Source organism: Astatotilapia calliptera, chromosome 13 (assembly GCF_900246225.1).
Source record: "Astatotilapia calliptera chromosome 13, fAstCal1.2, whole genome shotgun sequence".
In the NCBI taxonomy this organism is placed as follows: domain Eukaryota; kingdom Metazoa; phylum Chordata; class Actinopteri; order Cichliformes; family Cichlidae; genus Astatotilapia; species Astatotilapia calliptera.
The window spans coordinates 8,409,538-8,434,141 of NC_039314.1; the positions used below are offsets into that span (position 1 = coordinate 8,409,538).

General features: G+C 41.8%; 3 protein-coding genes across 3 annotated transcripts in view; 1 reads left to right on the plus strand and 2 right to left on the minus strand.

Annotated features, from left to right (window-relative positions):
* The window catches only part of tsnax (translin-associated factor X), a 9,378-nt gene extending 7,670 nt beyond the window's left edge, over positions 1-1,708 (minus strand). The window contains exon 1 of the mRNA XM_026190925.1: positions 1,686-1,708. Coding sequence (XP_026046710.1) covers positions 1,686-1,708 — 23 coding nt within the window. The remainder of the gene's footprint in view (positions 1-1,685) is intronic.
* Positions 941-16,979, plus strand: egln1a (egl-9 family hypoxia-inducible factor 1a). Its single transcript, XM_026189727.1, has 4 exons — positions 941-2,734; positions 15,324-15,460; positions 15,549-15,616; positions 15,718-16,979. The coding sequence occupies exons 1-4, from the start codon at positions 2,618-2,620 to the stop codon at positions 15,771-15,773; spliced, it is 378 nt and encodes a 125-aa protein (XP_026045512.1). The 5' UTR covers positions 941-2,617; the 3' UTR covers positions 15,774-16,979.
* A 1,154-nt stretch (positions 16,980-18,133) lies between these two features.
* gpr137ba (G protein-coupled receptor 137Ba) lies at positions 18,134-22,895 on the minus strand. Its single transcript, XM_026189725.1, has 7 exons — positions 22,128-22,895; positions 20,587-20,636; positions 20,259-20,481; positions 19,561-19,707; positions 18,981-19,109; positions 18,742-18,863; positions 18,134-18,649 (listed from the first exon to the last, which is right to left on the minus strand). Exons 1-7 carry the CDS (start codon positions 22,506-22,508, stop codon positions 18,541-18,543), a joined length of 1,161 nt encoding a protein of 386 aa, XP_026045510.1. The 5' UTR covers positions 22,509-22,895; the 3' UTR covers positions 18,134-18,540.
* Between the last annotated feature and the right edge of the window lie 1,709 nt (positions 22,896-24,604).

Here is a 24,604-nt window from a genome sequence, read left to right on the forward strand (position 1 = left end):
TTCAATCAAGGAAGTGCATGGTTTGGTACTAGTTGCAGGTTGTGCGTGTTTGTAATGTCAATTATTTTCATGCTCTTTTAATATCCATCTGTGAAATGAAGCCTTCCTTTCCTGTGGCCTCAGCGACAGCCTCTGAGCTTTCTTCTGTGACCTCCTCTCGCTCTCTGCCTGTGAATGCCCATCGGCTTCAGAAGCCATGCCTATGGAATGTAAACAAACAACACCAAGAGTAAGGTCAGCCTCCTAATGAGGGCCGCGGAGGAATGCGGAAGAATAAGTGGCTAAAGGAAGGGAAGCTCAAATAGGTATAGAGGTTAGGGGTGAAGAGAGTGAGGAAACAAGTGTGTTAAAAATAGCTTTCATTTGAAAACATTTACTCCTGTCCCCACTATATCAGCAGTAACTCTGTTAGACAAAGGGAATGGAATTATGGGCTACCTGAGTTTAGTAGGACATGTTTTTTATTGTGGGAAATATGATTTTTTTTCCCTTCCCAACTATTATTATTATTATTATTATTATTATTATTATTATTATTATTATTTATATAGTTGTTATTATTTTAATACAGATTCTAACACGCCGAGGCTGTCTGGATTTTGCATTTTTGTAAATGTTTTAGCTAAAACATCTTATTCTCTTAGGATTTTTGTTTTTGTATAGACCAGCAATCCATATAGGTTTAGCTGTTATGCATGTCATGTTTTTTTTGTAACAAGAATAATCACAAACCGCTCTTGCATTTGTTATATAGCATGTGCTGATGTCAAGCTTTCCTGGATCTGATGAAGCATTAGAACGTTTCTACAGCTGTCTATTTGAGGGAATTGTAAGCTAAAATGCCGCGTCGGGAGTTTTGCAGAGCGCCTAGGCTCTTGCACCTCGGCTCAGCAGACGCACAAACACACACAAGCTTCCCCTACCCACACACACACACACACACACACACACACACACACACACACACACACACACACATCTCCTAGCAGCCGCTGTTTACCCATCTCCAGCCTTGCAGCGCAAGCCCAGCAGTTGAGGGTGGGAGGGGTGACATTGCCGAGGATCAGCCAGCCCTCCTCACGATCTGCACGTAGCACAACCATTAAAATACTGCAGCCTCTGGAGGGAGGCCAAGAGTCAAAGTTCACTCAGTTCACTCTTGTCTTCTTCTCCAGCCCCACCCCTATGCTTTCTCTGTCTGTGCCCCTCTACCTCTTTCTCTGCCACACACAGACTCACACAAAGAAAGAAAACATACTGGATTGCGACTTACTTACAGGAAGCGCTTTGTCAGTTCGTACCCCCCCATCCCCCAACCCAGCAACTGTTCTTGTTAAACCCATCCCATTTATATTTAAAAAAAAAAAAAAGATAAAATACATGCAGCCAGAGCTACCTCCCCCATCTTTATGTCAGATTTTTTGTTGTTTTTCAGCTTTAAAGGCCCTGATAATGTGCATTCCAGCGGTAACCTGCATCACACAAAACATGTGAACACAATGTGGACTGACGCAAGTAACTGTGATCAGACATGTAGAGTAAGAAGATGCCGACGTGGGTCTGATGTCATTTTATTTTAATGCTCTCACTATGGCGTTAAAAGGCTTTGCACGCAAAGATTTACAATTTTTCTGTGGTGCAGTGAAATAATCATGAAATTTGTGCATGTACAGAAGTAAATGTACCTGTTCAACTCCCGGATGTTCATTTTGAATCCCAGCACCTTCAGTCTTTTCTTTGTTGAAAGGGTAGCTTTAACTTCTAAATGTGCTAGCATAGATGCTCTATAATATTTTACAGGGTAGAAACCCCGAGGAAGAAGTTTAGTCTACACTGAGTGTTTATAATAATGTTGCTATGGTTTATGTTGATGCAAGTTCTTGAAAGAATGTGGATGAACTTGCCTTTGTCTGTCATATCGCTGCTTAGACACTGCTTAGCATGAGGGCTTATTCCACCCTGTGTGCACGTTCACCACTCATCTGAAAAGAAAACACACGCTGTTTGGTGTTCAAGTGTCAGCTGTAATTTCCAGTGCAAAAGCTCTGAGATGTCTGAGAAATCTCTACTGTTAAAGAAAACACATTTTTCTGTATCACAGTCCTCGGGGTGGTGTGCAAATCACCGCTTGTGTGCGTCTTATTCCTGAAGGGCATTCGAAGGAGCGGGCGTGCTCCCTCGATGTTTACACCGAGAAGTTTACAAGAGCTCGTGGAGGTTCACTGCCAACACCCAAGCAGATCATGCAAGTCTTAGTAGAGCAGGAAGAGACGAGGGGAAGTTGCAGCATGATATCTCCGGTTTATTTTCCTTGCCAGTTTAAAGTTTATAACGAGGCAGCTGTGTTTTAGGCAGCTTGTGCCTTGTGTCAGTCCTGGTGCAGGTGAGGCAGTGCTACAGTCAGACTGCGGGAGGCTTTCTGCTACTTCCACATCACGAGCCAGCAAATGCAGTTCGAGCTCCTTTGCTCCCGTTCCTCCCTTCTTTCTTGTCCTTGCAGTACAGCTTTTGTTTGACACATGAGCTGTAGAGACTGAATGCCTACATTTCTGCTGTTGTCACTGCATATCTGTTTTTACTAATCAGGGGTTTTTTTTCATGTTCCTCTCTTCAGGCAATGGTGGCATGTTACCCCGGAAACGGGACAGGATATGTGCGCCATGTGGATAACCCTAACGGCGATGGACGGTGTGTCACATGCATATATTACCTTAATAGAGATTGGAATGCCAAGGTATGGTAGTGATGTGTGGAGAACCTTCTTGTTATCACCATTTGATTCAAGAGTGATTTGAAATTAGAGCCCTACCGATACCCGGCCGTTATTGGTCTGCCGCAGATCTTTAACGAGTTTGAGCAATACTGGAAGGTTGATTTTAAGAAAGCAACCCCATCGTTTTGAGTTATTTTACATTATATTTTTCGTTTTAATTTCAATGACTCCTGTATTGGTCGGGCTCTATTTGAAATTATTTGTAAAATAATCATCAAAACAAAGTCATCTGTCATGTGTTTGTGTGTCAGGTCTTCATAACTTCTGACTTCCTGCCACAAGCATTTGACCAGTCAGTGCAGTTGTGGTGTGTGTGTGTGTGTGTGTGGCACTGTTGTCACCCTCCACCCTGCTTTATTCCATACACCACACCCGTACAGAGTTCATGATAGTGGTTACGTGTAGGTAAATGCTGTGTGGCCACTCTCCCTTTTTCATATTTCCCATTAAAATGCAGAGAAGGAAAAACACCCCATACTACCTTCCACGTTTCTTTGTTGTTGTTGTTTTATTACAGGAATTTTCATATAGTGGTCAAATTAATTGAACTTTGTGTCATACAGTACTTAAAATATATCCACAGGAATTCAGTATTATCCTAACTTTATTTTTAGATGTCCTGCTAGTAAGTTGAACTGCCTTTCACCTTTACAATTGCCTATTTCATTGAAGGTCTTAGAAATGTTGTCTTGAGATTTTTGTGCATATCAACAAGATAACGTCATGTACTTACTGCAGATTTGCGGAGAGCTCTTTCATGGTTTGATCCTCCTCATCCACCACATATCAAAGCTGCTCTGTTCAGTTGCTGACTGTAGAGGCCATTTGGGGACAGGGAATTCAGTGTTACTTACAAGAAACCAGTCTGAGATTATATAATATATATGACATTAGAGCAGGGCGATATGACCAAAAATATTTATCATGATATACATTTGAAAATTTGTGATAACGATATAACTGACGATATAATTGACACTAGACAAATTATTTTCAACTCCACAACTTTATTAGTGCAAACAAAAAACCATCAATGTATTTTCACTTAAACAAGCAGCTGTTTTTTATGTGCATTAAAGTTATATAAAAATTTAACAGTGCAAATGCAAATTCCTTGCTGACAATTTAACCAAAAGGCATTTCCAGTGGAAATTGGCCAACATATCCTCAGCATAACCATGTATAATATCCACAAAACTTAAAAAGAGGTTATACACACACAATAATAATAATAATATTATGTTGAAGCGCAGTACGTATCACTCCGCGAGGCTCCTGCCTACAATAGCCGTAATACTCCGACAATCCATCAAGCGGTGCGGGTTCGTAGCTTAGCAAAGTCGTACTAAAACATTTGACTGATTTGCTAACGCCGTGTACCACATAAAGGTCAGTAAACACAACCAGAATTCATACATAAGGCCCATGGGATTATAAGGGGTACTGTCGATTTTCAGAAAAATCAAAGGATTGGTTTTAAGTGTGCCGTATTTTCCAAAAAACATGGTAATAACGACGGCCCTCTAGCATGCTCTACCAAAAATAGTGCTTTGGTGTGTGTCTGACGGACGAAAGCTAAACCAGTTCCACATCACTGAAGTTGCAGCATTTTTACAAACCAATTCTGGTTCATCCGTTTCATTCAACGATCCGCTTTCGTCCTTCTCATTCTGCGTCGTCGCCATGCTTTTTCCGCCATGTGCGTATGAAAACAAAGGCACTGCGCATGTGCGTTTTACCCATATTCTATCGTGATATTTCGTTTTCTTATCGTTGCCCATTATACCGGTATTACCGTGAATAGTATGATATGGCCCAGCTCAATATGACATCAACATCAGGAGATGGGTACACTGGTCACAGAGTGAAGGGCATGGTCAAAAAATATTCAGGTAGGTCATGACATTTAAATGAAGCTCAGCTGGTATTAAAGGGGACAAAAGGGTGTGACATGAAACTGCCTCCCACACCATTACACCCCCTCTTTGAATCTGCTGCTGGAGCTCATCTGCTTTAAGGCTGACGTGTTGCGTGTTCAGTGTGATGTAACAGATGTGTGATGTAATGGGTGGTTATTTGAGTTACTCGTTCTGTCAGTTCAACCCAGTCTAGCTGTTCTTCTATGACCTTTGCCATCACAAGGCATTTTTTATTCATTTAACTGGATCATTTTTCCTTCCAGACGTTTCAGTAAAGCCTAAAGTTGTGCATGCAAGTGTAAGTAGATCCTCTTGGCAATATGCATTTAACTGCAATGTGCTTCAAGAGTTTGACGTATTTGTCCTTAGATAAGCAGTTGGGGAGCATACCTTCTAGACAGGTTCCAAGTTTCCATAACAGAAGGCAGCAACTGTAAAGTGGATCACTTTCATGTTTCTTTGAGGAGACGGTGACATGACACCAGTGCTGGGGCAGTATGACCTGTATTTGTATCGCAGTGTTTTTTAGTCTTTTTACAGAAGCAGGCCTTTTATATATTTTCACAGTAAGTTGTTTATCTGTCAGGATTGTGCAGAATAAAAAGCGTTTTACTGTCATAATAAAAACTAAATAAACATAGAGGGTTTTTTCTTTAAATGATTAAATAAAATAAAAAAATCTACTCTTGGGCTATCTTTAAAAAAAATATACATTTGAAAAGGGCTCTAGAGGCAGTTTTCAACATAGACTGTATATAAAAGATGGTCCTATCCACCATACCATAACCTGTTGCATAGTGAAGTCCTGGGTTGAAGCCTCAAACAGCATTTTCACTACTTTTTCAAACAGTCAGGAATAAATGGCGGGTCTGACAGTGAAATCAAGGGACACTGCATTCCCTGCTTTATCTTCCATTCTGACTGTAGTGAGGAACATAAGTTACTAATTGAACTGCATCTTACTGTCACTGTGACCTGAAACTAGCGACTGACCTCAAAGTCATTCACAAAGTGTTTATTGAGGTCGAAGAGCAAAGCAATCATTTTCCTACAACTGAAAGTCTTTGTGCAAGGCACTTGTCATTGGCTGTACTTGTTCAGACCTGGAAGCTGTGTCCAATTTGTACATATAGTAAAAGTTTCAGTTCACTGTATTGCCACATTTTGGCTTACTTTTTAAATGATTGTGGTGTTAATTGTTAATCCATTGTCATATAAAACACCTGTTAATAAAATAATTGTGAATTATTATTTGTCAATCTAATATAGTTTTTTTTTTTTTTTTTTGTTATAAAGAGGGTGCAGAGACCATACAGTTCCCCTCCCAATATGCTCTAAAATGCATATAATATATTATGTATAATCTCTGGGGAAAACCGTGTTGAGCGTTGTCTCTTCACCGATATAGCGATATTTGAAAAGATCATATTATGCATGAAATTAGGACTGGTATACCGGATGTGCGGCTATATCTGCTAGCATTACAAGTCACATGAGTAAACAAGAGGCTGACGTCCACACTTCCTTACATAGTTGACCTCCAGACCTGTATATGAAAATGACATAATTACAGGAAACTCTGTGCTGCTTTGAGATGCGAGTTTGCGGCAGGTCATGCATGATTCTGTGTTCTCGCTGTGTTTTCTTTCTAAACATCTATCACTGAGCAAGCAGTGAGGGGAGTGGAATGTGAGAGGAGACAAAATACACAGCCGAGTTAACAGTACTTTTACATTTAATTGCAAATACTGATACTGTGATCGACCCTTTTGCTGGTCACTTATGTACTGCTTTCAGCTGCTGCCTTATTCATCACAGGTCTCCACATACAACCCTCAGACCCTCAAAGGGATTCCTGGTTGTTTTAGCATGTTGCTGTTGTTCATCTGCATTAATGCAGTTTCTGTGATGGTCAGGATGATTTACTTTGATTTGTGATAACAGTAGGTACTTCTTTTTTTTTAGTTTATCAGATGTCACTACACCTTATTCAAAGCAGCAGTCTCCTGAATCTGACTTGCACCATTTACATTGTATTATCTGTTCTCTGAGCACTTCCTCCGCAGAATTGCCTGTTTTCTTATCTATATAGTAAATCTTTTCCTGTTAATGCGTATATCAGTCATGAGGTAGGTTGTACTGCTTTTTTTTATGCGCATGCTTTAGTTGTTACAGCAAGCCATGTGCTAGATTCCTGTTGGACATGTGAATAATTACAATCTGGCCTCTGATTGGCTATTAGTAGGCTTATAGAATGTGGTTGCCTGGATACCGGGGCCTCACTATGAGAGAGTGACATGGCTTTGGAATGTTCAGGTTCAGTTGTTCCAGTTATTTACCCCCCAAATTTATGTCTCTTCAGCCGCCACGCCTTCTGTATAAAATCACTTTGAGACTTTAACATGTAGATGTCCATCTATCTGCAATGCAGTAAATAAAATGTTGATTTAATATTATACACTCATTTACCACACAGGCAAGCAAATGCCTGTGTGGTACAGTACTTTGCGACTGTAGGGAAAGGAAAAGCTGCCTTTCAGAAACCTCAGCATTTTAGTGTCTGCCAAGGTGAGTTGAGAGGAAAGCAAAACGACAAAATATGATCACTGAGAAACAAGGAGCCTTACGAACAATAATAAGGTTAAATTCATGTGTTGTAAGATTTGTTAAAATGGAAAGTAAAGGGGCCTAATCTTTAAAATATAGACGAGCTGGGCTGGTTCCACAGTAGAGGAACGTGATGGCCAAAGGTTCTGCCTCCAGTTTTATTTTTGGAAACTCTCTGAACCACAAGTCTGCACTCTGACAATTGTGTACTCTATTGGAATAATGTGAAAATGCCAGGCCTTAAAAATGCGATGCAGCTTTGTATGCACTGAGAAGAGTTTTAATACCGTTTCTCGATTTAAAGGGAGCTTATGAAGGGAAGCTTTTATGAGAAAATGTGTTCTTTTTGTTCTGGTTGCTCTCAGTACTGTGTTTTTGTTTTTGTTTTTTTTATGGGAAGGTGAATTAAAGGCTTTTCAGAGAGAGAGGCATGCAGACATCCTAAAAACATGAAAATATAAAAGTTCAATTAGGAAGTAACAATGCACCAACAGTTTTTTTTCACTGTCTTGTGACAGGATGTTCCGTTTTGTTGACAATGCTGCACAGTCGTCGAGACTGTTACGTATGAGACAAAGAATATATTCTTGTCAAAAATGACTCCCGAGATTTCTCGTAGTAGCAATAAAGGCCAAGGTAACATCACTGAATACACATGTTAAGACTGTGTTTCCCTGAGGTTTTTGGCCAATATACTTAGTTGGCTTTAGAAAAAGAAAATTACAGGTCATCGAATTCGTTGTGCCTTCAGATGTTTTTGTAGTTTAACCAACTGATGTGTGTGTTCTGGTTGTGTGTTTGAGTCTCATCTGCATGGAAATAGAGATTTATGCACTGTTTCTTTGTAACATTCCCTAAGGAAGCACGTTTAAGGTAGAAAGTATCTATCCCTAACACAGAACCCTGTGGAACTCCATGGCTACATACAGGAAAGAATCATCTCAGACATAAAAACATGGGGAACTTGAATTATCATGTTAAAAACCTGTGCTGTGTCAGTTTATCTAGTAGGACAAGTATAGAGATGAGTACAGTAGTCTGAGATTGTGACAAGATTGTTGGTGGCATTTGCCGTTTCTGTGATAAATCCTGACCTAGACAGACTTTAATGATACAGCTGTGAGAAAGATGTGATGTTCAAAATGGTCACCATTTTATTTTTAAAGATATGAAGAGTCATGTGATCATTGGTGGTGTCAGTCTGGCTACAGTGCTGGGTTTTTTTCCAGTCAGCAATGAGCAATATGCAATTCTGCCATTACTAAAGGCATATTTTTCAATGTTGTGATACTTTGGGTGAAATTCTTCCACATTAGTAAAACTCCCACCTCCCATGCAGCTGTATCGCAGCTGTATGAAGTATTTATATTTTGCAAGACTAGCTGCTATTTTTTAAAAGTTAATATGCTGTAAATTAGTAAGAAGTATGAAGTGTCCATACATGCTTTTTCTAGTATAATTATTTTACTCAGGGTTCCAGGGGATTTTATCTTCCTCCAGCCTACAGTGGGTGAGTGGCGAGGACCGGTCCTGCGTGCGTTAACACCCACGCTTGTAGTCGCCACTCCTATCATTCCTGTGAGCATGTTGCAGTAATCACCGCCACCATCACCAATACTAAAGCTAAAGTTATGAGCCCTGATTTACAGTAAATGTTATTTTAAATGATAAACATTCATACTGGTATCAGTGCAAGGTGCTGTCAGGTTTGGTGAGATTTTATTTGTTTAACTTGGACAGGGTGTAAAAACATCACGTCCCTACCACAGTTTCCAGCACCTACTCAAAAAAAAAAAAAGTGTCTCATCAGCAATCTCAGTATTAGTAATTTCATAACTCTGTCATTGATGGGACGCTTCCTTTTATGAAGAAAGTTAACAGACTATTAATACTGAGAAAATTCTGGTAATGTGATCACTGACTTTGAAATAATTTAAAGCTCAGCCGTCTGTTAAAGCAATCTGTACAGTCCACCCCAGTGTGTGACTCAAGCTGCATGAATGTGTGTGTGTGTGTGTGTGTGTGTGTGTGTGTGTGTGTGTGTGTGTGTGTGTGTGTGTGTGTGTGTGTGTGTGTGTGTGTGTGTGTGTGTGTGTGTGTGTATATATTTATAATATATTTATTAGGGTTGCAACAATACACAAAATTCACAGTTCGGTTCGATACTTTAGTGTTATGGTTCGATATTTTTTCGATACAAAAAAATGTTCATGGTTTTTTAATTTGTCATTTATTAAAATTATAAATATATATTTTAACTCAAAAGTACAGTTTTTAAATTTAATGTTGCTGAAACAAAAGTACCACCCAGCACGCCCCTGCGGGCGGTTTATCCTGGGCGGTTTATCCTTGAGCTTGAGGGTCCTGCGCAGTATCTTAGCTGTTCCCAGGACTGCGCTCTTCTGGACAGAGATCTCCGATGTTGATCCCGGGATCTGCTGGAGCCACTCGCCTAGCTTGGGAGTCACCGCACCTAGTGCTCCGATTACCACGGGGACCACCGTTACCTTCACCCTCCACATCCTCTCGAGCTCTTCTCTGAGCCCTTGGTATTTCTCCAGCTTCTCGTGTTCCTTCTTCCTGATATTGCTGTCATTCGGAACCGCTACATCGATCACTACGGCCGTCTTCTTCTGTTTGTCTACCACCACTATGTCCGGTTGGTTAGCCACCACCATTTTGTCCGTCTGTATCTGGAAGTCCCACAGGATCTTAGCTCGGTCATTCTCCACCACCCTTGAGGGCATCTCCCATTTTGACCTCGGGACTTCCAGGTTATACTCGGCGCAGATGTTCCTGTACACTATGCCGGCCACTTGGCCATGGCGTTATATATGGTTCGATACTTTGGTGTCACGGTTCGATATTTTTTTGATACAAAAAAATTTTCATACCTTTTTTAATTTGTCATTTATTAAAATTATAAATATATATTTTAACTCAAAAGTACAGTTTTTAAATTTAATGTTGCTGAAACAAAAGTAATTAAAAAAATAAATATATCTCAGGGCTCTCAAAATTTCAAAATCCCTGGTAGCCCTTTGGGCAGGGACTCTTCAGTTTTTGGTAGCCCAAAATAAATTTAAGTAGCCCGAATAAAAAAGAGAGCAATTTTTTGATTGATGTTTTGTTTCCTGTTTTGTTTCCTTTACAATATTATACATTAAAGTTTAATATTGTAAAGGAAACAAAACATTAATCAAAAAATTGTTGAAAAACAAATTACAACATTGTATAAAAATTGCAATCATCAACTCAAATACTTGGTTCTAATTGAACAGAAATTTCTATGAACTTGTAAGAACTGTGTAGGACATGAATCAATCTGTGTCAGATCCTGAATTTGAAATTTCCGCTGAAGTCACGGGTAAGAGACAAGTGGAACCAAGATCTAGGCCATTTGCTTTTTGAAGTTTGCAAAGACTGCTACATTTTGCCAGTGGTAGTTCACTCTTTGCAACATAGTACGCTGTTCTAAACAGATTTTTCAGGTTTATTTTTAGTATGTTATTTGCAATTGGTGTTTGTTCTGGGAAAGATATTGCAGACTGAGTAATAATGCGTTTCTTGCATTTCTCATGGGTTCTAATGGGGGCCTTTCTTAAAATGACTGGTCCCAGTAACAAAGGCGCTTGTCGACTCAGAAATCGAGAGAAAACCAACAACACACCTGGCAGAACATCATGTTATTTACACGGGTGCACATAAGTGGTCCGCATGTCGGCATTCGCTGTCAAAATAAAAGACGCGCACCAGATAAGAAGTTGCAACGCGCGTTTGCGTCCATATAAAAAGCACTGTTTTTGTCCGCTAGAGTGGGATTTTCACGGCACATTCCGCACCACATCTCTGTGCGTTCATCATTTGTTTGAAGCCAGCTCACCTCCTGCAACTACTTTTCCGAGAATACGCGCTTCTTTTGTGGTTCGGACTCCTTCTGACATTTGTTTGGAGGTGGAGGAACATCACAGTAATTGCTTAAAGGAGCTTCTTCGACATCTTTAAGAGTTCTAAACAAATGTCTGTCCTCCTCCAGAAAATCTTATGTATGCAAACACGCGTTGCAACTTCTTATCTTGTGCCCGTTTTTTATTTTGACAGCGAATGCGCACCTGCGGACCACTTATGTGCAGCCCTGGTTATATAGCTCGTCATATTGCAGCCACAGAAATTCTTTTGTCCATGAAACCATAAAGCTGCACTTTCTTTTTGCCTTATAGTCTGATTTGTCATAACTTTCACCCATAATCTTCACCCTGACACATACACATAACGGTCAGCGATTCCCTGCGCGATCAACCTCTCATATGTTTAAGCTTGCTGCGGGAGATTTCACTTGTCATGTTTGCATAGTAAGCTAGCGATTGATAAGACGATGTCAGAGGAATTGGTGCACAAATTATCATCACTCACCAATCAGTACTGTCGCTCTCTATACACAGTTCGCGCGATTGCAAAGTGAAAGCAAAAAACAAGCGCAAATTCAAACGCGATTTCAATATGTCACATTGACAGTGGCTCATCGATGCCAATGACATAATTACCCAGCTACATTTCCGAAAGAATGCAAAAGCATTGACATATATTTTTCCTTCCTACAATAGCCCGACTGGAAAGATCGCTAGCCCCGGGACGTCGGGCTAGCGATTTTGCGAGCCCTGTATCTGATTGAGGAATCACTCATCTTTGGAAAAGAGAGTTTATTACAGAGAAATGGCTCTTTCCAAAATAAAAGCTATACTATACGCTTCTTCTGGGCTATATTCTCAGCAGCATATCCGGTTGTTCAGTCTGACGTCACTAGCCGTGTCTGGGTCTAAACTCCGCTGCAGGTCCATATATCAAACGATCACTGTGGCATTACTGAGAGTTGAAAAACTGTCTAAAGTCTTTCATCTTTAATAAAATGATCAGCGTTCTGCTCTACCAGGTGTAACAATTGAGTTTAACATCCAGGCATCCATGAAAACGGAATTTATGACATTTAACGGAGTTAGAAGTTAGCAGGGAGTTAGCTCGCTAGCTTCTATCTAAATACAATATAACATGTCCTGACTGCGGGGTTTTGGAAACAAATTCAAACGTACAGCTCTGTTATCACTTCCAGCATAAATGAAGACAGAAAACTAAACAGCAGTGACATTTGTAGGGTTACTGAAGTTGGGCTAGCTGGTATATAATGATGTGCTACGTGACCGCTAGCGACACAGCTATGCTAGCATAATATAAACAAGCTAACTTTTTTTCCACTCGATAAAAGTTAACGTGACTGTTCTCGGTGGTCAGGAACAAATGTAATCGCATGGCAGGATGCTGTAAAAGGACCAAACTTCAGCCAGGAGAACAACTGAGATAATCCATCCACAATACGAGGTTAGTCATTCATATACTGCTGCATGGGCTGGGCTGTAGTTACATCCTACGGTTTTAAAAACTGAGCTTAAATAAACGATTAGTGGTAATAAAAGCCGAGGGAGGTCAACAGGGATCACTGACTGTTTTAGGAGCTTTTTGAGATCAAATAGAAGAAAATACATAACATTAAACATGTTAACAACACAAAAGCCATATTAAACGCAGACTACTTTAGACCCGGAAGTAGGATTCGTCGCGTCATCACTGAACAACCGGATTGTAGCGGGTCAGGGCTGTTCGGGGTTCTGTTTGTACAGTTATGTTTTGTTTATGTTGCCATAGTGACGGGTGACGCCCTCTCGCTGCGACGGTGTGTCCTTCCGGGGTCAGAGGGCGCCCCGTGTGTTGTTGTTGTTGCTGCTGTGCGGTTGCCGCGCTGAGCAGTTATCTAGCGGCAGTGTTCTTCTGCAGATGTCAATAAACGGCTGTGCTCCCTGGCTAGCTCACGGGAAGCAAGACCAAACGACACCTCCGTCTCCTCGTTGTCTGAGCTCGCCACATTGTTGTCAGAAGTGGGATGATGGTGGCACTCCATGTTCTGACCCGAGTGACTTTCCCCCGCCGGTCGTGACCGACCGGTGCGCCAAAAGAAGGCACCCGGACATTTGCAGGACTTTGTGTGGGGTAATGGGGTCGTCGGGGACGACTGACCCCTTAGGTGGGGACTATGTAGCGGGTCAGGGCTGTTCGGGGTTCTGTTTGTACAGTTATGTTTTGTTTATGTTGCCATAGTGACGGGTGACGCCCTCTCGCTGCGACGGTGTGTCCTTCCGGGGTCAGAGGGCGCCCCGTGTGTTGTTGTTGTTGCTGCTGTGCGGTTGCCGCGCTGAGCAGTTATCTAGCGGCAGTGTTCTTCTGCAGATGTCAATAAACGGCTGTGCTCCCTGGCTAGCTCACGGGAAGCAAGACCAAACGACACCTCCGTCTCCACCTTGTCTGAGCTCGCCACAATATTAAACATATCAGGTCCCCATAAGGAGAATCATGTGCTAACGGCTGTCTAAATGACTCGGGTAAAGTTTGTAGCATGCATGCTTGTTGTTTTTGTCTGCTTCCACTTGTCTTTGCACTAGGATGATGTCGGTGTAACCGTGTAGTCATATTCGTTGTGTTCCCACTAGTGCTGTCAACGTTAATCTCGTTGAAATGACGTTAACGCCACAACACGGCAAATCTCCGTGCGTGGGGCTAGACGGCCAACACATTAATGAGCTAACTGCGTTAACATACTAGTTCCCACCCATGTAATTGAGCATTGCGTGGCACATCCAACATACTGTTTTACTTTAGTCCATGACGCGCTTACCTTCAGGGTCATACGTCACATGAAAACCAAAATAATTCCAAACGCCAGATCTGAACTATTGAGCATAAGGACAATAGTTTGTGGCAATCTGTTGATGTAATTAGCTGTAATCAATAATAAAGAGTTGCACTGGTGATCCAGAGCACAGCTAACTATTGAATATTAATTCCAATCATGTCTTGGGCTTTTTTTCTACTTACATGACTTTACTGACTGGCTGAACTACAGGATGGACTCCAACCCTGATTCTGTATTTGAGGATAGCCTAAGAGTCTATAGCCATGCTAGCATTTGCTGCATTCAGCATGTTCAGTTCAGCTCCATGTGGGTCAGGAGGTCGTGCCCTTTAGGCAAAGGGTAATCCTGGTTGGGTTAATCCATACAACCTCATCTGCAGGCCTGCATAATAATGGTCAGGCCAGGTGGCTGCCCCTCCCTGAGCCTGGTTCTGAAAGTACTTCCTGTTAAACTGGAGATTTTCCTTCCCACTTTCGCCAATTAGGGTGTCATGGACGTTGACGGATTGTTGTGGTTTTCTCTCCATTATTGTAGGGTCTTTACCTTAGAATATAAAGTGCGTTGAAGCAACTGTTGCTGTGGTTTGGCGCTGTATAAATAGAATTAAATTAAAATCACATACATGGAGTTAAACTGCTGTTAAAATGAGTGGTCCCTGAGCTCGTTGACTCAAATTGCAGGGGAAAACCATTTCTCTCATCTTCTTTGTCGCTATTGTGCTTTATTTAGTTTGGTCACACCATTGGCATTCCCCCTCATTCACTGTACATGGGAATAGCATTACATTAGGGTGTGAGCCTTTATACTGTGCCAGTTTGCGTGTGAAGAGAGGGCTATCATATCAGCTGTGTGAGAGTTTAAGCGGCACGCTTGCAGCAATCTGCTTTTTCACTCCCCAGCTCCTTTATCCAGCCACAGCAGTTTTCCTGTGGGTTATTCTTCCTATCCCTCCACAGGAAAGCCGTCCCCCGCTGCTGCTTCCTATCCTGAGCTTTCCTCCTTGCCCTTGGAGTTGGACAGCCCTTTTCCTTCGACACTATCGTTCCACGTTGATAACTTAAGAAGCTTTTAAGTGTCTGTTTTATGAGTAGTACATGTGTTTATTGTGGGGGCCTCCTGTCTCTGAATAGTTACCTGTCAGCGATGAAGATTAAGTCCAGAGATGTGATCACTGCAGAAGCTTCACATATGTTTGCTTCCTACGGTCTCGCTTTACCTTCCTGCTATTGCTTTGTCCTGATTTGTATACATAATGGGGTTGTTTATTCGTGTTCTGCTCTTCCAGGAACATGGAGGCCTTCTTCGAATCTTCCCAGAGGGAAAGGCCCAGTTTGCCGACATAGAGCCAAAATTTGACCGTCTGCTTTTGTTCTGGTCGGACAGACGGAACCCTCACGAGGTTCAGCCCGCTTACGCCACAAGGTCAGTGTCTAAGTGTGTCCGCTGCACATGCTCAGACAGTCTCGTTCTCTTTTACGGGAGGCTCACTGCTCCCGTTCCATCTTCACAGGTATGCCATCACTGTGTGGTATTTTGACGCAGACGAGCGAGCCAGAGCTAAAGAAAAGTACTTAACAGGTAGGATTTAGCGTATCAACTGCACAGTCTTTGCTTCTGGGTATCAACCCCTTTGTGATGTCTTACGTCATCTCTTGTGTGTTTGTTTCCCTTGCGTGCAGGTGCGGGGGATAAAGGAGTAAAAGTTGATCTCAACAAATCGTCAGATCCCAGCTAGTGGGATGCACAGTTCCCCTGCAAACAGCCATTAAGTGCTCTGTCCTAAGAATGTGGCCTATAGTGAGCGTGCGAGTGTGTGTTTTAACTGCCATTAGTATGAGTGGGTGGAAGATCTGTGCTTATGGAGAGAGAAAAAACAGACAAAAATCTGGTGATTTCTGTTCATTTTCAGCCAACCTCTGCGACCCAGCGGAACTTGAATGTCATAACATTGTACTGAAAGGGATAGTATGTTGTTTTTGCTCTATTTTCTTTCACCTCTGGTGAAGGAAGCTTATGTTACAACTGACATTTTCAGCCATTTGCTTTGAACAGGTATTAAGCTCAGAGCAAGTCTTCATCTTTTTTTTTCTTTTTTTTGCTGTTTATTTTTTAAAGGTACAGTGTTCTGCAAATTTGTCATGTGTTATGCTTTTCACAATGAATCAGCTGTTATAATAAGCTACTGTATGTGCTTATGTTTGCAGTCATTTCAGAAATGATCTAAAATTCAGATTCCCGTCAGAACGTCTTAGTTTAAGTTCTTCTGCAGCGCAGTAGATGCTAATGGAGGATACATGAACTCGCGCTGACTGATCATTTGTATTTTCAGCGTTGCAATGTGAATATGCGCAGAAATGCATCTTAAGGCTACCTGAAACGTGATTTCTGAGTCAGTTTATTTACGCATACCAACCTTCCACACGCTGCATGAGCAAATATTTTTAAAGCGTGTCTAATTTGTTTTAATCCAGTATGTCTGGACTAAGCAGTATTTGAACTCTCTAAGCAAGGTGCAAGCCCCCCCCCCCAAAAAAAAACTTTTTTTTAAAAAGGCATGAACTGTGTTGCTAAAAGCAATTTTCAGATTTGGTTTTATTGCAAATCGTCATCTTCCGATGTCAAACAGTCTTATGCAGTTTTTCCTCACATTATTCAGGCTTAACATGAATTATCGGACTCAACATCAAGTTTGCAAGACACATGCTTAGACAGTATCCTTGAAAAGGACTCTGTTTTTATGTGCAGTCCTGGTTGCACCATATACAGTACAAAGATCTGTGCTGCTCCCTGCAGGAAACTTGCTGTACTGCATCTTTTTTTGTTTGTTTGTTTGTTTGTTTGTTTGGAAGTTTTTTGTCCGTAGATGCGTTGCTGGCTTCAAATTGAAATGAGCATCTATTTTTGGAAATAAAAATAAAAATTTCTCAGTTTCAACAATTGATATGCTGTCTTTGTGCTCTTTTTGGTTTTTAGTTATTTTACGCAGTTACGTTCTAGAGAAGAGCTGACGTGTCTGTGCTCAGAAGTGCTCTCCTTTTCATCACAGCTCAATGGGAAAATGTGTCAGGGCTGCAGAAGCTGTTATTAGTCACGGAGCATGATCATTATGTAACAGTCGTCATGGGTTCACCTAAACCTATTTGTGTTATGTAGGGTTTGAAGATTTGCCATGAGTAAAGGTGACACAGCTAAAATTTGTGATATTGGAGTTGCAGTTTAAAAGGACAGAAATTAAAATGCTCCATCGCATTAAGTACAGATAGATTAGATTTGAATAGTAGTAACTGGCTTTTTTTCCATTGTGAAACCCACAACTGCACGCTGCCAAATTTCAGAGGCAGTGAAGCAACCACAAACTGTAACATCTGCGCCATCATCTTGTCATGGGGGAAATGAGGTTATTCTTCTAGCAAGCTCTATTTGGTTTTCATCAATGTGGTTATCTCAGCTATCCAGTTTTTTCTAGTCATCTGCAGATGCTGCGCTGAAATCTCATTTACTGTAGGACAATTTGACACAATGTTGAGGTTCTTTTAAATCACCTGCCAGACACAGTTTCTATTCACTCTTTAGTCTTTGGAGAAGGCTTCAGATCTTTGAAGATGACCCTCCACGCTTCCAATAGCAGAGAGGACAAGTCCTCGTTGTCAGGTGTTCAAAGAAAATGGATCACTCCCTAAAGAGAGTTTAGTCATCAGTACCTAATCTTGTTTTTTTGATTTTCTGTTCCTAAGTGACCACAAACCCTTGTGAGTTCTCCTTTGAGTGTTTCATTAATAGAAGCTGGAGAGGAAAGCCATCTCTTTCTGCTTTCTAGCAAGACTGTTGAAGTTAAGTATCTTTACCGTTAGTTTCTTGTGCTTATCTAGCTCAAGGCACTGACATTTATGTACTGAGAATTACTAGATTCCTAAAAGGAAAAGACATACTCCTCATGTGTTAATGTCATAGATGACTCCAGGTGCTACAGAAGTCTCCACACAGTCTCTGCACATTTTTTGTACAAAAAGATGAGAATCTGTAGCTGCCAAAGCTGTACGTGATCCACATAGAAACTATTCTGGTGTGATATTAAAACTAAACTTCATTTGTACATTATTTTTCTTTTTTGTTTTTTAATATGAACTAAATGAATATCTTCTCTATAGAAACAAATCTGTATGGAAAAAATGAAACTTGTTCATAGATGTTACATAAAACAGAAATACAGGACATATTACAGAGATCAGGATATATATTAAGTAATATTCAATATAAACCTTTACAAGCAGATCAGGCTTTGTACAAAGTGTGTGCAAAATCACGTCCCTTTACTGGGTCTGTATACATACTGGCAACAAAAGTCTATTAGTTCTTTAGACAAAATAGAAAATTGGATGTTTGTAGTCTGAAGGGCACTTTGATCCCAGTGTGCCTTGGTCGGTCAGTCAGTGTGCAAAACTTTACAATTTAAAAAAACAAAAACAAAGCCACAGGTCCGAGGAAGTCATCATGGCCTTCTGTCAGTAGTGGCTGAGCTCCTCTGGAGGAGTGAAGTTGCAACTGTCATCGCCGATGTAGGCGCCGATGCCGCCGCTTTGGCTCCCCCACTCATAACTGTCGGCGGCGAGACTAGAAAGTCAAAAATCAAAACACTTGAAGCATCTCATGAACATTTTTTTCCTGTGCAGCAGTTTCCAGGGAACAGGTTGTGGCACGCTTACCTGGCTTGGATGTTTTGGGGCATTATGCTCCACGCTAGGTCATCGTCACTGTCGTAACGCCGCGGGTTGTCAAAGAAATAGGCCCTAGAGGAGAAGATGTGACCAGGAAGCCCAGTGCCGCTCTGCGGTACAAGACAAACAGAAGGCATCAGCGCAAACACTCAAAGGTAACTGTCCTCCTTATAAACCTGTGATCTCAAGGAGGGTTCCTGACTGGTTTAAGGTAACTGCTGGCTCACCCTGTCCAGTTTAGGCTGTCGAACTCTGAAGAAGAAAACGACAAGAGATGTGGGGAGCAGCTCCCACACGAACAAGATCACTCCGAAGACGATGTAGCCGGTGTCGCCCAGAGTCGACTGTAGGTCTGCCTGAAAGAAAAAAAATTGGCGCATGCATTTTAGAATAACATGAGAGCAAAAAGGGGACACATGCAAGTCTTGCTAAATTCTGACCAGCTAGTCTGAACAGTCAAAACACAGCTAATTGGCTTTTAAGAGATAAGAGATAAAATATTTAAAGGAGCTGGAAAACAGACTGATTTCTCTAGAACTTGCACTAAAACCCACTTTTTGTTACATATTTGCAGCAGAGCAAAGAAACAAAAAAGTAAGCTTTAGATGGGCCGGTCTGAGCTAGCATAGCTGCTTCCCCTTGTTTCCACACTTCCTACAGTCTCTTTGTGAGGTATCGATTTACTATAGAGAGCAATCATTCCTCTTATCCAGTTTATCCAGTTAGACAGGAAACCAAATGACATTTTCGGACAAATGCACTCAAACTTAACATGAACCATCGTGACCCCCTCCCCCAGTGATTCACCTGGTCTGAAACGTTGTACCAGTCATAGTCAAAGGAGTTAATACTCTTGTTTGAGAGTGCCAACACCACCAGATTGTAGCAGGCCCTGGATGCGTACAGAAGGATGACGATGGCTCCTATAATCGTCACCTGGCACACTGATGTCCCCTTCAGTTTAAAAAAAACAAAACAAAATAGAATGACTCGTGAATTCATGTTAGGCTGAAAATAAGACAAACTGGTGAGACGTCAAGAAATGGCTTAAAGAAAGTGCTCTAGATCGTCACTAAAAATATTATGTGCTTCCCCTTTCCACGCCTCACCACTCCACTAAGTTTCATGAAACTGTGCTGCTGGGTTTTTTGCATCAGCATGCTCAAAACTTGGAAAACAGACTTCCTTCATGCACAGGAGAAATTTCTGTATCTTTAATTAAGGTGTGATTGGGACACAAGAAGCATGTCCACACCGTATCGAACCTTAAGCTTTCGTATGCACCGCAGCACAATTTGTCACGCACAAGAACGACGCCCAGTTGCTAGGGAACTATCTCTACGTGGCAAGCACAAATTATGTGCAGAAGTGACTCTTCATACAAGGGTGCACAATACCTTTTGATGCTAGTGACGCACCGGCTGTTAAATCAGTCGTAAGTGGCAGTGTTCAGGAAGTCTACACCGCACCAATCCTGCCTGACTTTGAGTTGCAGGACATCTCACCTTGGACTCCAGGTAAATGTTGGCCAGCGACATCTTGGCGATCTTGTAAAGACACAAGGCCAGCGAGATGGCGCACAGGACGAAGAGCGTGTCGTTGATCGCGACCCTCACCAGCACGATGGTGTGGGCTTCTGCAGAGGACATCCTCACCAGCAGGGCGCACACCAGATTGACAACTAAAAACACCAGGCTGATGAACAGGAAGGTGAGATACAGTGGCAGCCTGGTGGTGAGGAAACAAAAACAGGCAAAGATTTATTAACCCCAAAAATTACTATTAAAAAGAATAAGACTCTTTATTTTATTTAAGTCCACCAGCTGGTCTTACCTGTACTTCAAAAGCTCCGGTGCATATTTGGACTTTGCCTTAAAAATAACCTGTGAAAAGGAAACAAACAGTTTCATTCAAATGAGCAATGGCCTTGTGTCAGACTGCTTTCACTTCTCTGTTCTTGCTCTCCGAAACGCACAAGACACTCTGATTAAACAGGAACCTCCAGGCTGTAAAACTATTTAGAGCTGAACTTCGGATATGCAATGGTCACACAGCGCAGGGCCTCAGAAGCTTTGAGCCTCGCTTCTCGTTCGCAACTGTGACTCACATCAAGCGCAATAGGATTTACGCTAAAAATAGGCTTCAGGCAGAGGCCAGAGGAGCTATTATTTTGTATCTGGATTATGTAAGCAGTTGAAGGAATGATTCACTGCATCCCACTTTTGCACCTGATGTGAATGGGAGTCTGTTGCACTGAGAGCAACAGGTAATATTCAGTGGACGACTTACTTCCTATATGAATCACCGTTACAGTGGCATGTCAAGCCCGGGGTCATGGCCTGTATCCTGACAATGCCTCTCTAAAATTCAAAATCCTGAAAAATTAAAAAATAAATAGAGCCATCCATCCAGCCATAGTGGGTGGGCATAAGAAAATTATGACATGAGGTTTATGGACCTATATTAGGTCCATAGGGGGCAATTGTGGCTCAAGAGTTGGGAGTTCGCCTTGTAATCGGAAGGTTGCCGGTTCGAGGCCCAGCTTGGACAGTCTCGGTCGTTGTGTCCTTGGGCAAGACATTTTACCCGTTGAAAGGGGTGGTCAGAGGGACCGGTGGCGCCAGTGTCCGGCAGCCTCGCCTCTGTCAGTGCGCCCCAGGGTGGCTGAGGCTACAATGTAGCTTGCCATCACCTGTGTGTGATGGGTGGATGACTGGATGTGTAAAGCGCTTTGGGGTCCTTAGGGACTAGTAAAGCGCTATACAAATACAGGTCATTTACCATATTATCAAAATGTGTTTAAACTGGCCAACTTGTTCAATGCAAATGAATTTTATTTATATAGCACCAAATCACAACAACAGTCTCCTCAAGGTGCTTTAGAGTGGAAGGTAAAGTCCCAACAATAGTACTATGACAACCCCAACAATCAGATGACCTTCTGTGAGCAAGCACCTGGTGACAGTGGGAATGAAGAACTCCCTTTTAACAGGAAGAAACCTCCAACAGAATCAGGCTCACAGAGGGGCAGCGATCTGCCTTGACTGGCTGGAGGCTATACCTAGAGTGACCAGGTGGTCCACCTTTCTCCCCGTCCTCCCATCCATGACAGTAGAATACACAGAACAATCACATACATCAGTGTTTTAAAGCAGCTCTCAGCATTTCCACATTATCCCACTCAAATCTACTCTTTGCCCCACATTTAGTTTGTTTGCTAGTTCATTATCACACTGCAAGTTGGATGTTGGACTAACTGGTTTATAAACCAGCTGGGGTGTGACACAATTTTTTTAGCCCAGACATAGACTTCCCTCATTAATCAAACACTGTGCTGGCACACGAAAAAGAAAAATAACATCTGAGCAACTCACCTGCGCAAAGTACAGGTTCATGAGGCAGAGCGTGAAGAACTGCAGGCAAACGGGGAAGCAATAGAGCAGCCAGAAGGGAAAGGGTCCCAGAGTGTTGGCCGTGACAAAGTTCTTGAAGTAGAAGGAGAAAAGCACGGTGCGCAGCGCCGACCACAGCAGGCACAGAAACAGGAACACGGTCTGGTAGCTGAAGCGCTTGTGTCGGTACCGCAGGACCAGCCAGAGCTGGATGTAGATGAAGATGAAGAGGAGAGAGTAAAAGACGGTGTAGACCACCGTCAGGCCCAAAGTGACGTAGGGTGGCACGGCCGGGCTCAAAGTAGGCAGGGGCTGCGAGTCGTCCGACGCCCAGAGCCCCTTCTCCTCCGCCAGAGCCTCCATGACCTGCTCTCTGTGTCCGGGGTGAGAAGGAGGGGGGGTGATCACCGCCAGCTCCTGCGGCTTCACGGAGCCAGCTTGTCGGCTCTTGTCTCTCTCTCACGGCCGGCTGAAGAGAGAGATGGAAGCCAGAGGGAAAACAGGAGAAAGGGGGAGGAGAAAACAAGGCTGTCAAGACGAGCGAGGAGGGAAAAAACGCAGCAAGTCCAACTTCCTGCAGCCGATCCGGAGAGCGAAGCACGTGATCAGCGATGAGAATGAGCCGTTTGTCAGGAGAGAGAGCAGGAAGCCGCTCAGAGTTGCAAGCAGGAGCTCCGAGAGAGGACCAGCCTCCTCCAGCGCCCCCATCCGCTCCGTTCTGCTCACTCGTTTACGCGACGCATCAGCTGACGCAAGTCGCCGTACCTTTAACCCCGCGGAGGGGTTTCCCACCGCAGCGCAGATCCCGGGAGAGTTTACATGTGTTTACCTTCAGTTCATCAAGATGAGTGAAATAAAGAGTGTAATTAATCACGCAGGGGGAGCTGCCCTTCCGGTTCACACAGTTTAATGACAAAAGTCAGGATCCTTAATCAGTTTTTATTTTTCTTTCATTTTGACTTTTTGAAATGTATTTATTTTTTACTCAGTTTAGTTTCAGTTCCTTTCCAGGGTGGAAAGTAACTAGTTTTTGACGTTTTAGAATTTTTTAGTTTCAGTTTAGTTTTTAGTACGTAAAAAATATTTTTACTTCGGTTTATTAGTTTCAGTATTAGTTGTTTCCTTTATTGAATTCCTGTTAATGTATGGAGAGAATGTGTCAGGGTTAAGATTCAGGAAAATCTGGAAAGGTATTATACTGAAACAATGTAATGAACATGTCCGCCAAAGCCTCATCAGGTAAGTTCTGAGAATAAATTTAACCAAATTAACAAATATTAAAACTGAAGCTTTTTACTCGATTTATTTATTTATTTTATTCGCATCTAGTTTTACTTACTGTAATAACCTCATGTTTTGAACGAGAACGTGTAAATCCCAGATCAACATTACGGTTTAAAATTTTTATGAAGTTTAAAGACTTATTATACGGTAATTAATGAATTAATTATTCTTAATGAGATACATTTGCATACAAAAAGGAGGAAAATGTTATTTTTATTTAGCGTCTGGCACTTGTCCTCTTTACAAGACAGAGCCTCAGACTTTCGAGGTTATCTCATTTCAAATTACAGTTAATCAGAATGAATTTGTATATTTAATAGATTATTGCAGTCCAAAGGTCCTTACAGATGACTGACAAGCCAATCGTAAAACAGGGCAAAAATTGAATTTACAAAAAGGACACAAGAATTGAATGAGGTCAATAAAGTAATGATTTTTTTTTCGGTTTGAACCGCCGGTGCTGTGCTCACAGTCAGAGGTGTTTGCCTCTTTCAGGACATCACTTTAATGCGTCAGGTCACAGGACTTTCTAACATTAGCTTTGCCTCTTATCCACACTGAACTTCAAAAAACTGGATTTAGAAACCTTACTGCCTGTAACTGGAATGAGCTCCAACAAATACAGAAATAAATAAACATGGAGCTACATTTTCTGATGTTACCAGAACATTTCAAAATGATCTATTTATGAATCTGAAATCATTCTCATGCATACTTTTCCTCAACTATGTATAATGTGTCTTTCTATTTCTATGTACATTCTTTCTTGATCAAAGGGGGACATCCTGTTTAAATAAAGGGTGTAATACTGAACATGATCTAGATCCCAGAGCAGAAAAGTCTGTCTGAGCAGTTGAAACCTGAGGTTTTGACTCTCTGAGAAGACTTTTTCCATGTTTAATATGAATATGCAGCACTGTAAGAGTATGTTGATGACACAAAATAAGAAAAAAGTATGATAGGTTGACTTTATGGTATAAAGACACTGTTTATACAGTTAAATTATCATAAAGAAACAGCCAACCTTGGCGAAAGACAAACTTTTAAATGGTCAACAAATGTTTGAACTAATCCTACAGAGGCGATCGTTTCCTGACTTTTAGTTCCTGTTATGAGTCATGATCCAAAAATACTGAATGCTACAGCTTTGATGAAGCAGATCGGTTCTTCATTTG